This window comes from Muntiacus reevesi, chromosome 22 (genome assembly GCF_963930625.1).
Source record: "Muntiacus reevesi chromosome 22, mMunRee1.1, whole genome shotgun sequence".
In the NCBI taxonomy this organism is placed as follows: Eukaryota; Metazoa; Chordata; class Mammalia; order Artiodactyla; family Cervidae; genus Muntiacus; species Muntiacus reevesi.
In genome coordinates, this window is record NC_089270.1 from 48,177,000 (window position 1) to 48,192,450 (window position 15,451).

The 15,451-nt window shown below is 36.6% G+C and overlaps 1 protein-coding gene and 1 non-coding gene across 2 annotated transcripts in view; both read left to right on the plus strand.

The window, feature by feature from the left end:
- The window catches only part of LOC136152769 (exocyst complex component 1-like), a 41,075-nt gene extending 26,967 nt beyond the window's left edge, over positions 1–14,108 (plus strand). The window contains 7 exon segments of the mRNA XM_065914141.1: positions 81–157; positions 695–923; positions 4,430–4,613; positions 6,820–6,935; positions 6,937–7,020; positions 9,431–9,625; positions 12,086–14,108. Of these exon segments, the coding sequence (XP_065770213.1) occupies positions 81–157; positions 695–923; positions 4,430–4,613; positions 6,820–6,935; positions 6,937–7,020; positions 9,431–9,625; positions 12,086–12,238 (1,038 nt within the window). The 3' untranslated portion in view covers positions 12,239–14,108.
- Positions 4,800–4,872, plus strand: TRNAG-CCC (transfer RNA glycine (anticodon CCC)). Its single transcript has one exon. It is a non-coding gene; the product is annotated as a tRNA-Gly (tRNA).
- Positions 14,109–15,451: the final 1,343 nt, after the last annotated feature.

A 15,451-nucleotide genomic window follows, 5' to 3' on the forward strand; every position in this document is an offset into this window, starting at 1 on the left:
GAGCAGGCTATTGCTATATAAACTAAACTCTTCAATTTGTTAGCCTTTTATTATGTAAAGTATCTGAATAATTTTTGCAGACTGAAGCAGAGGACACAGATGGAGGAACTTTGTCACGGCAACATAATGCTGGCCCACCGCTGCCTGTTTCATCTGAGTATGTGTTTGTTACTATCTGTTGTTTATTGTGAAAAAAAAGTAAACTTTCAATTGAGCAGGAAGGAATGCTGCCCAGTGAGGAGTCCAGATTACTGTCCATAGCTGACAACACTCAGAGCACCGATCTGTGTGCCCAGTGTGTTACAGAGCTTCTCAATGAAGTAAACTTGGTCCCCTTTATAGCTCTTTGGCTTTTCTTTGCTCTTGTAATCACACAAAGGCAGTCAATTTTGATGTTTGCTGGTAGGAAGTTGCATTTGAATTGTAGTGTATTTCTCAGAAATCACAAAGCACATTTCAGGACCCAGTTCTACAAAGGACGTTATTTTGAGTGATAAAAATGCAACCTCAAAAAAATATGTTTATGTTGGAAACCACTCTAGAATAATTAACTATTTGGACAGTGTTAGTTGATATATCAAATTTTAGTCATTTGTGTATACCGAGTGGATTAAAGTTAAAGGTATTTACCTTGTAAATACCTTTACTAACTAAATACCTTGTACTAACTATTCTGTTTTGTATTTCTGAACAGGAAAGATATGATCCGCCAGATGATAATTAAAATATTTCGCTGCATTGAGCCAGAACTGAACAACTTGATTGCATTAGGAGACAAAATCGATAGCTTTAACTCCCTTGACATGCTAGTCAAAATGAGTCGCCATGTGTGGACTGCACAGAACGTGGACCCCGCTTCTTTTCTGAGCACTACACTGGGAAATGTTTTGGTGACTGTCAAAAGGAACTTTGACAAATGTATTGTAAGTTGGGTATTTTTTTTTTCAGTAACTTAGAACTCTTAACCATTGCAGAGTATCTGTGTGTGTGTGTGTGTGTGTGTGTGTGTGTGTGTGTTTCAAAGACTTCAGGCTTCCCACCAGGGGACCTACTGTTCCTGTCCCCACGCCTTGCAGCAGGGTATTGGCTGAAGTGTCCAGGAGCAGGCTAGTGCCAAGTTGTGTCCCGTCTACACTGTGAACCATGGCCAGTCCTGGAGTGGCTGACACAGAGGCAGCAGCGATTACACCCGAGATCCACTAAGTAACTGAAATCCCAGGTGACCAATTAGTGACCATAGATTTAATGAAGCAACTGAAACTTGAATTTATTGTTTTTCTTCTTTTAATATATCACAATAGGGTAATTAATATTTGGGTTATTTTAATTGATTAAAGTATTTTCTTTCAGTTCAATAGCTTTAATCATATTGCTTTAAGAATACATTGTTCTTATGACAACTTTTGGTAGTTATCATTTTTCTCCTAATAGGGAAAAAAATCATTAACTTTATTTTTTCTGTTAGGTTTTGGTAAGCTCATAGATATGAAGAGGATTGGGCCAGGTTCTAAAAAGAGTTTCATTTTATGAATATATTTAGTATTAATATGTAAAAATAGGTATTTATCATCTGAATTATTCTACTATGTAACCTCTAAGTTAAATCCAGTGCTTGAATAGCCATAGAATAATGAGTGAGTGAAAGTCACTCAGTCATGTTTGAGTCTTTGTGACCCCATGGTCTGTAGTTTGCCAGAGGCAAGAATACTGGAGTGGGTAGCCATTCCCTCCAGGGGATCTTCCCAACCCAGGGATCGAACCCAGGTCTCTCGCTTTGCAGGCAGATTCTTTACTGGCTGAGCCACCAGGGAAGCCCATAGAATAATGAGAGAATAATAAAAATATTAAGGGTGATTAAAATCCACTTCATCTTTTATACTTTTTAAAAATAATGCTTACTGATTTCTGAAAGTTTAAAAGCCATCCGTAGAAACGTAAATGTCACCTCAACAGACTTGTTAACCCTCCTTCCCCACCAAATGATTGCACTGGCATTTGAAATATTATGAAATTTGGCCACTTATCCTCTTCCCTGCCCAGCTTTCTTCAGAAGTGATGATAAACCTGTAAGGTCTGATTGTAAGCTGATTGCCAAAAAGAAAATAAAGAATTACTAAAGTCTAAGATAATGAGTCCCATGTGACATAGAATAAGAATAGCTAGAACATAAACCATGAGAACACTGTACATTTTTAGAATATGAAGATTTTCTTGCTCTTATCAGTGAATAAAGCTAGTATATAAAACTTTAATATAATACCTCTCAATCCAGTTGAATGTAATTGTTAGAAGTGTAAGATATAATAGTGTCAGGGAGATGTAGACATGGGTTCAAATGAAGTGCTTAGCACATTGCCTGGTACAGAATAAGAGCTTGTAACTAATTGCTTGTAATGGTGATGATGATGATGATGATGACAGTAATGAAAGTGAAAGTAAAGTCGCTTAGTCGTGACCGACTCTCTGCGACCCCATGGACTGTAGCCTAGCATGCTCCTCCGTCCATGGGATTTTCCAGGCAAGAGTACTGGACTGGGTTGCCATTTCCTTCTCCAGGGGATCATCCCGACCCAGGGATCGAAACCAGGTTTCCCACATTGTAGGCAGATGCTTTACCATCTGAGTCACCAGGGAACAATAGTGGTAATTAGTAATAGTTTGCTGAAGAATGTTCGTGTTCCTCTCAAATCTGGGAAGTGAAGAAATTTAGTAAAATTAACCTAGACAAAGGTATAAAGTCGTGTTTCTTCGCTAAATTGCATGTATTTCTAAAAGATGGACCTTGTCACTAAAGGGAAGAGGATGGTTCCTTCTGTTGGTTATCATCAATCTGTTTCTTAATTTAAATCAAGTCTTTTCACAGTGTCGTCAGTTGTGTGTGCTCAGTAAGTGTTACATGGTTTTGGTACTTGGGACAAGATCTGGACCTAAAGCATACCTTGAAAGAGTAGTGAATGGTTCTCTGTGTATTGAGCCAAAGAATGAATGTCAGACAACTGCAGAAAGTGGAATAGATGGTATCTGAGTTTAGTACTTTCATCTGGTGGCCAAGCCCAAAGTGTTCTTCAAGGAACAGGGCTAAAAAGATTAGCCTGCCAAGAACTAGGGATAAAATTAGAAACATATCAAGTACTACCAAGCTGGACACTGCACTCCAGTACATTTCTTACCTGCATTTACTTTGCTTTTCAGGATTCCTCACACTACAGTGATGTGGTTTTGTACCCTTTAACCTTTGAAAATGGTATGATCTGGGTGTCTCTGCCTCATTGTATATTCTTGCCTTCTTTGTCATAGATTAATTAACCGTATAAGGATGGGTTTATTCCTGGGCGCTCTGTTCTGTTAATGTACATGTCTGTTTTTGTACCAGTACCATATTGTTTGATGACTGTAACTTTGTAGTATAGTTTGAAATCAGGGAGCATAATACCTCTGATTTTGTTCTTCTTTCTTGAGCTTGCTTTGGCATTACGATCTTTTGTGTTTCCATACAGGTTTTAGAATGATTTGTCCAATTTGGATTCCTTTTATTTATTTTTCCTGTCTGATTGCTATGTCTAGGACTTCCAATACCATATTGAACAAAAGAACGGTTACTTTTCTAATCTCTACATGTCATATGGTTTTCAGGTTATACCCCCAGAATCTCAGCACAATGAAATTTTAGGTAGGAGTTGAAAATGACTCAACACTTGGGCAGTGTACTTCTTACTGGGAATAGAACTAGATCCCCTGGAAGTACACAGAATCATAATTGATTATTTTGAACCAAAGTGTCTATGTTCTGTCTATATGTCTATTTGTTACTTTGTATCCATCTTACACAAGTACTTTGCTATACTGATTTAGAGTAAATGACTAATAGGTACATGGAAAACTATATAATGCAAATCCACAGTAGAAGTACCTGTTCTCCTCTGTGCTCATACCCCCAAAACATAGAACTTCTCTATCCAAACAAATTTTAGGCTGATGAGATTTGGAAATGGTTGTGGTTCTCAACTTGACTATATAGACACCAACCAGAAATAATCTTGAGAGATCCTGTGTGTGCTCTGGTATCTGCTCTGCCCCAAAGTGGGCAATCATTATATACTTACCTTTTATAAATGATAGAAGTGTTCATTGGTTGTTTTTACTTGAAACAAAGACCTGAGGTTCACAAGCTTTGAGTGCATTTTGTTTTGAATAATTTGGATTTTTTCCCTTGATTTTAGTTCCTTCAGTGATATCTATGTACTTTTTAATCTCTAGAAATAGTTTTTCATAGTTATCCATATTGTGTTAATCTTTGATTAGTACATGTCCGAAATGTTCTAGGTATTAAATTACATCATGCCTTTGTGGTATATATATTTACTTTTAATTGTACGTTGTTTCTAAGTTGCTTAGCTATTTTTCTCCCTTGCTTTCTGCCTAACTTTAGAGTAACCAAATAAGGCAAATGGAAGAAGTAAAGATCTCAAAGAAGAGTAAAGTAGGAATTCTCCCGTTTGTTGCTGAATTTGAAGAATTTGCTGGACTCGCAGAATCAATCTTTAAAAATGCTGAGTGTCGTGGAGATCTAGATAAAGCATATACTAAACTTATCAGAGGAGTATTTGTTAATGGTAAACTTTTGTTACATTATGAAGAAGTTTTTGGTGGTGGTTTTCCTTATTTCTGGTGTTTTTGGTCAGTTGTTTTCATTATTTCTGATTAAGTTAGAAGTTGGGAGACAGATGTGTTCATTATTTTCCATAGTCTCTAGTCTTTTTTAAGTTTTCTGAAATTAAAGATTTCTTAAATTTGGGACTTCTCTGGTGGTCCAGTGGCTAAGACTCCACACTCCCAATGTGGAGAACCTGGGTTCAATCCCTGGTCAGGGAACCAGATCCCACATGCAGCGATGAAGTCCTGGCACAAGTAAATAAAAAAATATATATATATTAAAAATAATAATAATAATAAAGATTTCTTAAATTTGAAAAACAGTGTGTAAAACCCTTTTGTATTTACCAGGAACTACTTATATTTTAGGGTTCATATGGGCTATCAGTATGCAAAGTTGAAATTCATTTTTTAAACACAAAAATGACCTTGTGGATTACATTCGCATTTTAGCAGGAGTCTTCTTGAGCTGATCAACAGTGATGTCTGTATGTGTGTGTGCTTAGTCAGTCAGTCATGTCCGACTCTTTGCAACACCATGGACTGTAGCCCACCAGGCTCCTCTGTCCATGGGATTCTCCAGGCAAGAATACTGGCACGGGTTGCCGTGCAATCAGCCAGGGGATCTTCCCAACCCCGGGATCAAACCCAGGCCTCCCACATTGCAGGTGGTTTCTTTACCATCTGAGCCACCGGGGAAGGTCAAGAATACTGCAGTGGGTAGCCTATCCCTTCTCCAGGGGATCTTCCCGAGCCAGTTACTGAATCTGGGTCTCCTGCATTGCAGGCCGATTCTTTACCAGCTGAGCTACCAGGGAAGCCCAAATTAATGCTAAAATAGTGTAATTCATCATCTAGCTATGTCAGATCACACAGTTAAGTTACAGAAACAGTGTGGATGTGTTTAATTTGAAATAAATGATCTGACTGCATCAATTCAGGAATTTTTAAAACTAAAAAAAATGACCAAAGTAGAATTATCTCAACAGTTAGAGATAATACATTTTTGGTGGAAACAGGTTTAGGGGAAAGATGATAAATTACATGATTGAATGTTTATATGGTTGATATTTCTTTTAAAATTCAAAGTAGCTTTGCTTTGTCTGATTGTAAAGTAGTATATGCTCATTACATACCCCCCAAAATCAGCACACTGACTTTAAAAATCAAGAAGAAACTAAAGGTAATTTGTAATCTCATCATACAAAGGTTAACATTTAATTTTTACCTGTGTGAACTTTTCAGTATATCTCTCTCCCTGACAGACATGCACATATTGTGTGTTCTGTAATTTGAAATGTTTCTCACACCTTACACCCTGTTTGGAACCTGCTAGACTCTGTGATTCTAGTGTCTGTCCTTGTCTCCTGATACAGATAACCGTAGTCACTTCTGATGATTACATAGAGTTCCATCTGTCATTGTTTACTTAGCAGATCTTCTGTTAACAGGCATTTGGTTTGTTTCCAGTTTTCTGTATATTTCTGTATATTGTCCAATGATTTCCCTAGGATCAGTTATTAGAAATAATTCCTGGGTCAGAAGTTTTGTGTCTGTTGAGTTTCTGCCAAATAACCACACAGAAAGATTATACCTGTTTGGTCCTTTGAGTGTTTGGTGAAAGTTTCTGTCACATCTGCCTCGAGACCCAGTATTTCTCGGTATTATCAGTCTTGTTATCCTTTGTTAACCTAGAAGGATATAAATCAGTTTTGCTTATGGTATGTTTTACTTCCAAATTATATGTTAAGTTTATTCATCTTTCTCTTTATGACTTCTCAGTTTTGGGCCATTCTTAGAAAGTTCGTACTACCACAGAATTATTTCTTTAATTAGGTTTATTTTTCTTAGTACTTACAATTGCATTCATTTATTTGCCTTTGACATTTTAAGCACTTGAACAATTTAGAATTTGGTTGGCTAAAAGATGTGAAATAGGAATCCAAATTTAGCCATATATATATATATATATATATAACTGTTTTAGAATGATTTTTTATTTAGGTTTAGGTCGATCCTTCAATACAGTATGTTTTATTTGATTAAGTCCAGAAATGTGCTTACTTCTTAAAGTTATAAATGAAAAAAATCATGTAATTTTTCCATAGCTAAATGTGGTCATAGTCATACCAGGTCATCGTTACATTTTTTCCATTTTTGTTTTAGTGGAGAAAGTAGCGAACGAAAGCCAGAAGACCCCCAGGGATGTCCTCATGATGGAAAACTTCCACCATATTTTTGCAGCACTTTCTCGTTTGAAAATCTCATGTCTAGAAGCTGAAAAAAAAAGAAGCCAAACAAAAAAACACAGATCACCTTCAGTCTTATGTCATATACTCTTTAGGACAACCTCTTGAAAAGCTAAATGTAAGCATATTTTCATTCAGTATATTTTTCTTGGTTTTGAACCTGTGTTTAGATGTGAGTAACACAACAGACATTTAAATTTGCTCATTCATTGGTGGGTGCAGGAGGATAAGGAAGGATGGACTGAGATATTGAAGCTGCTCAGACACTGCTAGATGTTTTATATACATTATTTCTTTTAATTCTTGTAAACGATGATGTGGGGTAAGATAGCATTATCCTTGTTTTACAAATGAAGAAACTGGAAGTAAATAAAAAGTTATAGTAATTGACAGGTAGCAAAGCAGGGGGATTAACCGTAGATTTAGCCTTTTCCATTATACCAGTCTTCCATTTCTTACCTCGTAAATGGCTAACCTTTATCCCTAGCTCAGATGAAGATTTTGAAAATTCTATCAAGATAAAAAGAAAATAAAAAATTGTTTTATTCATTGCCTTTTCTTTATCCTTCCTTTCTTGACTTGTCATTCCCCAGAGCAAATCTGATCTTTAAACATGAGAAATGGTAGTTTTAGAGAACTTTGCAACATAGTAGAAGCTTAAATGGACCCTTCTAACAAATTAGGTCCACAGTGTGATTCGTCATCTTTGTTTTGAAGTTAGAGTCAAATAAAAATTGTCTATCTGTTGTCAGCAATTCAAATGCAGAACCAGTGCCTTGTAAACTGAAGAACAGGCAGATATTCCTTTAGGGTAAAGGGTCTGTCTCAGACCTAAAGCCTGCATGATGCGTAACTGCAACATAAAGGAACTTCCTTTGAAATCAAATTTAGAGCAGACACATTGATAAATCCTTTATTATGTAACATTGTTAGAGAAGCTCTAGCCAATGCAGTAAGACCGAAACATAAAGACATATGGAAAGAGAATCATACTGGAATGGACTGCCATTTCCTTCTCCAGGGAATCCTACCACCCAGGGGTCAGATCCGGGCCTCTTGTGTCTCCTGCTGGCAGGCGGAGTCTGTGACTGCGCCACCTGGGAGGCCCTCGGGCTTACAATCACCTGTGTGTGACCTGTGGGAGTTATTTCATCTGGTAAAGTAAAGTAGGTTTTTTAACCTAGTCAAGGTATATATATATATCAAAAAACAATTTGTTTCCTATATGTTATAATAACCAATTAAAAATCTGTGTAGAAAAATAAATACATTAATTAAAATCTGTGTAGAAAAAAAATTTAAATATCTGGAACAGATTTGTCTAGAAAATTATTATTAAAAATGTAGTAATTTAATGAAGAATAAATAAATAATTGCTAAGAAAATTTTAGAGAATAGTAGAGAGGGGATTTGACTTGTCAGTATTAAATCATGTTGTGCTCAAGTAAAGACTTGCCAATATACATGTTAAAAAACCACTTACACTTAAAAGGCAGCCTGAGAAGAATATTTATAACAGTACAAGAGTCAGTATGCTAAATATAAAAGATCTTTTTAAAATCAATCAGGAAAGCACTAGGATCCCAATATATAAATGGGTATGGGTTCTGAATGTACTTACTGAGCATATGAAAAGCAGATAAACTTCATTGCTAGCTGAAGAATATTGAAATAAAATGACAAATAAACCTTTCTTACCTTTTTTTTTTGGCTACACCACTTGGCATGTGGGATCTTAGTTCCCCATCCCCGTCCGTCCACCGGGGATCCAATCCATGCCGTCTGCATTGGAAGGGCAGAGTCTTAACCACTGGACTGCCAGGAAAGTCCCCCTTTTTCACTTTTCAAAATGACAAAGATTTTTCTTTAATTATGATAATGCTTATGATAGTATGATAAGATAAAATAGTGTCATATACTGCTGACAGAAATATAAAGTAACTGAACTTTTCTGGGAAGCAATTTGTGTATATGAAGAGTCTTCAGAATGCTTAACAATTACACTCCTCAACTGAAGAATTATAGTCCTAGAAATTTATGCTGGACAGTCATCAAAAATGTGGGTAAATACCTATGTATGAAAGTTATTTATAGCTGTATTTATAATAGATTTTGTTTTTGATGAGTAGATTTTGCCAACTTCAAGAGAAAAAGTAAAAAATATTAAATACTTAATACTGAAGGAATGAATAAACATAGTATAGTCATTGGACGGAACATGATGCAGCCATTAAAATTTATACTTTGGGAAAAACATATCAAAATATTAAATGAAAAATATAGCATACAAAATTAATCTCATTTTCATACTCACTCATCAAAAGACTAGAGGGAATTCTAGTCTTTTGACAGTGCTTATCTCTGAGTAGTGTGATAATAGCTGATTATTTTTTTATCCTTTATATTTTCACACACTGTCTGATTTTTACACAGTGGATATATACTAGTTTATAATCAGATTTTTTTTTTTTAATTTAAGTGGTAGTGAGAGCCGTTGTTAGCCGTTGTTTCTTTTCATTTCCTTGAAGCATTTCTTTGAAGGTGTGGAAGCTCGGGTGGCACAGGGTATAAGAGAGGAGGAAGTGAGCTATCAACTTGCGTTTAACAAGCAAGAACTCCGAAAAGTTATTAAAGAGTCTCCTGGAAAAGAAGTGAAAAAAGGTCTCGATAACCTCTACAAGAAGGTTGATAAACATTTATGTGAAGAGGAGAACTTACTTCAGGTATGCTTTAGTTCTCTTAACCTACCTAGATTGCACATCCTTTTATATATCTATTTTCCCCTAAATATTCCTCTAGAAATGCTATACATTTTCTAATTTTAGTGCAGGAGGAAAGCGCCATATAAAATGCAGACAAGATTAGTAAATTGTGAGGAAAAAAGGAATATTTATACAAGTTTATATGGCTATCTCTGTGTATTTTATATATCTGTGGTATCATTTTGAGACATTAAGTTGTTTTGCTTTTGTTTGGGGACGGGTTTTTCATGACTTTCTGTGTTTTGTTTTAGTTTGGAAGGTAGTAAGGGAAGGGAATGTGGAGTGATTGTGAGCATGGGAGCCTGGATATGGGTTCATAATCTGCCTCCAGGTAAAACTGCCTGGTTTGGAGCAAGTTAGTTCACCTCTCTGAGCCTCAGTTTCCTTATTTGAAAAGCAGAAATAATACCTGTACTCTCTAGGTGGGCACTAATATTATTGCCATTGCCATTTTATACATGTGAAAATCAGAGCTTGGAGAGGTAGAGTAATGTGACCACGATCCCATAGCTAATGTATGATAGAGTCAGGTTTAAACCTCAGTTAGAGATGAGTAAGAATCACTCTTGATTTTAGCATCATGGAAGGCTTCATGAAGGAAAGCATTTATGTTAGTCTCTGGAAGTCAGATACTAACTTAACAGATAAAATAGAAGTGGCATTCCTAGTGGAAGAAATACTGTGAGCTAAAAGATGAGAAGCAAAAAGTGTAAGTAAAGCTGTTTAGTAAAATAGTCTTAAGCTGACTATTAGGAATTTAAGGTTTGTGACATTTAGGATTTACAAGGAAAAATCCTCGAAGAAGGCACTCTTTGAGCTGGCAGATAGAAGTGGTGTTCGTTCATAGTACCCACCCTCACCAGGTTGTCATGAGACTTAAATAGAATAATACGTGCATAAAGCCCTTTGCACTGTGCTGATGTGAAACAAGTCGAGTAAGTGTAGCCTATTGACAGCGCTGCCGTGTCAGTGTGTGTGTGTCAGGTTCTGCCTTGATAGTTGTCTAAGATTTATTTTCTGATGGGACTGTTCATTTGTTTACTTTTTCTTGACTGAAGTACAGTTGATTTACAGTGTCGTATTGATTTCTGCTTATATCTGTCAGCAATTTAGTTTCCACTTCTAGACTATAGATCCCTTTGACTGCTCATGATTAGTCTGACTCATCTTGGTGTTCTCCATGTCATCAAGAAGTGTTTTGCATCCTTAATTTTAGATAAATTAAACTTTCATCTGCTGTGAAGTTTCATTTAATCCTTAGTCTTATTTCATACATAGTAGTGCATAGCCACATCTGTGTTGGCTATTGGAACAGATACAATAACAGCTGAAATGTAATAAACATTACTGTGTTGTCAAACACTGTTCTGAGCACTTTACATACATTCACTCATTTAATCTCATTTGAACCTGTGGGGAAGGTATTATTATCACGACCCAGTTTACAGATAAGGAGGGCCTTGAGGCACAGAAGAGTGGTGTAACATACTCAAGGTCACTCGAGGAGTTACGAATCTTCCTTCAGGATGTACATTCTTAACTGTTGTTGTTCAGTCGTTCAGACGTGACTCTGTGACCCTGTGGACTGCAGCACGCCAGGCTTCCCTGTCCTTCACTCTCTCCCAGTTCAGCTCCGTCGCTCAGTCGTGTCCGACTCTTTGCGACCCCATGGACTGCCCAGAGTTTGCTCAAATTCATGTCCATTGAGTCGATGATGTTACCTAACCATCTCATCCTCTGCCACCTTCTCCTCTTCCCACCTTCAATCTTTCCCAGCATCAGGGTCTTTTCCAGTGAGTCGGCTCTTCACCTCAGGTGTCCAAAATATTGGAGCTTTAACTTCAGCATCAATCCTTCCAATGAATATTCAGGGTTGATTTCCTTTAGGACTGACTGGTTGGATCTCCTTGCAGTCCAAGGGACTCAAGAATCTTCCCCAGCACAGTTCGAAAGCATCAGTTTTTTGGCACTCAGCCCTCTTTATGGTCCAAGTCTCACATCTCTACATGACTACTGGAAAAACCATAGTTTTGACTCTACAGACCTTTGTCAGCAAAGTGAAGTTTTTGCTGTTTAATATGTTGTCTAGGTTTGTCATAGCTTTTCTTCCAAGGAGCAAGCATCTTTTAATTTCATGGCTGCAGTCACCATCCACAGTGATTAACTACTATGCTATCCTGCTGCTAAGTCACTTCAGTCCTGTCCGACCCTGTGCGACCCCATAGACGGCGGCCCACCAGGCTCCCCCGTCCCTGGGATCTCAAGGCAAGAACTCTGGAGTGGGTTGCCATTGCCTTCTCCAATGTGTGAAAGTGAATTATGCTATCCTAAATGCTTAGAATATGTCTTGACAGTATTTCTACATTCTTGTTATGTATTGTTTCCTCTTGCAGTTTAGCGACTCTCATTTTCATTTTGTAGGTGGTGTGGCACTCCATGCAGGATGAATTCATTCGCCAGTACAAGCATTTTGAAGGTTTGATAGCTCGCTGTTATCCTGGATCTGGTGTTACAATGGAATTCACTATTCAGGACATTCTGGACTATTGCTCCAGCATTGCACAGTCCCACTAAACCTTATAAAAGAAGAAAAGATAAATGAAAAGAAACACTCTGAGTACACCAGACACTATTCAAAAATACCGAGCAACCATTTTGAGAACTCCGACTTGAAATTTTACGTATTACTTAATGTCAGATAATTGGGTAATGTGTGCATGCTCAGTTGAGTCTGACTCTTTGCAACCCCATGGACTGTAGCCCACCAGGTTCCTCTGTCCATGGAATTTTCCACGCAAGAATACTGGAGTGGGTTGCCATTTTCTTCTCCAAAATGGATGATGCCATACCACATATATTCAAGAGGAAAACTACCAACGAGTGTGGCAGTTTTATTCGCCCAGTAGGTTGTGTACTAACTTAAAGCATTTATCTCATCATAAATGCCTTTATCATTTTTCTACGACTGAACAGAAAATTTTCCTTTATTGTCTCGCTTCTTGTATTTGAGAATGGTTATCCTGTATGGAATTCATTGAGAGTTCTTCAGCTTTCAGTAATTCAGTATTGGTTACAAATCATGTAACTACTAAAATACTGTATCGAATTTTTCCTTCTGAATAACTATTGTGTATATGGATAAGGGTCTTGTGAAGATCAGTTGTAAACTTGAATTTTGAGGATCATGTGATTCTGTGTAACAGTCTGAAATACATTTTCCAAAAAGTTGAAATGTGGTAATATTATTCTTAAATTTATCATGTGCTGTCATTTGTATGAAAGCAAGTCCTTATAGAATCAATACGGAAGAATTATTACATGTCATTTATCGTAAAACATAGTCAGTCAGTGGTACTCAGTGAGGACTGAATCACTGCCATAAAGAGACTCGTGTCCTTAATGCATAAACACAAAGACCCTGTCAGTGCAGCGGCTTCACTTTTCTGACATTTATTTTACTTTTGGTTACGTCAGGATCCTCACTGCAGCCTGTGGGCTTCTCTCTAGTTGTGGCGCTCAGGCTCAGGTCCCATGGCCTATGGGATCCCAGTTCCTGGGCTAGGGATCAACCCACATTCCCTGCATTGGAAGGCGGATTCTTAGCCACTAGGCTGCTGGGAAAGTCCCTCAGTACAGTTGTAATAGCAAAAAATTGCAAATAATCCAACTTTCCATTAGTAGTAGATGGATAAATTAAGGTGTATTCAGTATTTGCCAATAGAGTAGTGAGAATTAGTGAATTTTATCTACAAAAATTACTGCAGATGAATACCAGGAAAATAATGTCAGGTTTAAAAAAAAAAAGTCACAGAATATATATCATATGATTCTATTAATATGAAATTTCAAAATAAACAGTATTTAGAGTTACAAGTGTTGTATAACTGAGAAAAAGCAAGGAAATGATCATAAAATTCTAGAGTGATTAGGGAGCAGGAAGGGAAGATTATGGTATCTAGCAGGGGCAGGATTTGAAAGGTATGTTATGTTACTTAAACTGGGCAGTGGCTACATGGATTTCATTGTACTATGATACTTGATACCTTACACATACCTTATAAATCTTATTTTATATTAGCTCAACGTTTAATTTAAAAACAAAATCAAACTCATATGTGTGTGTATATTCTTTATTGACATAGGAAAAAACCTTAACATTTGTAGATGATCTGGAGACAAAGAAGATCCAAGGTTGGTTGGATTGCTCGAGGTTCAAGCCAAGTATTTTCAGAGCTGATATTCCACACAACAGTGACCTCCCTCTCCAGAATGTTACAGATATAAATATATTTAAACATCTAAAGACCAAACACTGTCTAATGTTTCTATTAACAGACCAAGGTTAATTTTACCTGAGGTGGTATGGCTGTTATTTAAAGAAAAGGCAGATAGCAAAATACTTCTTAGAAAAGAATCTAGAAAAGTAAGCACGTCACATAACAAAATTATCTAAATAACTGGATAGAAATTTTGAGAAAGTAAGATGTACATGATTCCTATTAAAGATAAACATTGGTTAATTAATATGTCTCAGTTTATATTTGTGTTAGTATCTGTTTATTCTAAGGAATTAGAAACTAAGTTTAATACAGCTTTTCAAAATTAAATAAGATATTTTGAATGAAGACAGAAAAGGCAGTGGATGACTGATCAGCTACAATTTTCTAGATCTTAGAGATATGTAATATTTTGTGCTACAGATGGAATGAAAAAAGAGCAACATATGATAACTTAGAGAATATAAAGAAATGAAAAAGTGCTGAGAAAGCAAAAATGGCTATGCCAGGAAGGTTAAATATACAATGGTGTCTAGGAAGTAAGATTATTAATTCTCATAACTTTATGTTCTAGGATTCTCTGCATCTGCAAGTCCCCAATTTTAATGTACATATGAAACAACCAGGAATCTTGTTGAAATGCAGGTTTTGTATGATCTAAGACTCTGCATTTCTAGCAAGATCCCAGGTAATATCAGTGCTACAGGCCTATAACCCACAGCTGAAATTGCAAAGTTTTACAGTGGTATCAGTTCAATTCAGTCACTCAGTCATGTCTGACTCTGCGACCCCATGGACTGCAGCACACCAGGCCTCCCTGTCCATCTCTTTTGTTTCTTTAGGTAGATATACTCCTAAGTATTTTATTCTTTTTGTTGCAATGGTGAATGGTATTGTTTCCTTAATTTCTCTTTGTATTTTTTCGTTGTTAGTATATAGGAATGCAAGAGATTTCTGTTGTTAATTTTATATCCTGCAACTTTACTATATTCATTGATTAGCTCTAGTACTTTTCTGGAAGAGTCTTCAGGGTTTTCTGTGTAGAGGATCATGTCATCTGCAAACAGTGAGAGTTTCACTTCTTCTTTTCCAATCTGGATTCCTTTTACTTCCTTTTCTGCTCTGATTGCTGTGGCCAAAACTTCCAACACTATGTTGAATAGTAGTGGTGAGAGTGGGCACCCTTGTCTTGTTCCTGATTTTAGGGGAAATGCTTTCAATTTTTCACCATTGAGGGTGATGCTTGCTATGGGTTTGTCATATATAGCTTTTATTATGTTGAGGTATGTTCCTTCTATTCCTGCTTTCTGGAGAGTTTTAATCATAAATGAGTGTTGAATTTTGTCAAAGGCTTTCTCTGCATCTATTGAGATAATCATATGGTTTTTATCTTTCAATTTGTTAATGTGGTGTATTACATTGATTGATTTGTGGATATTAAAGAATCCTTGCATTCCTGGGATAAAACCCACTTGGTCATGGTGTATGATTTTTTAAATATGTTGTTGGA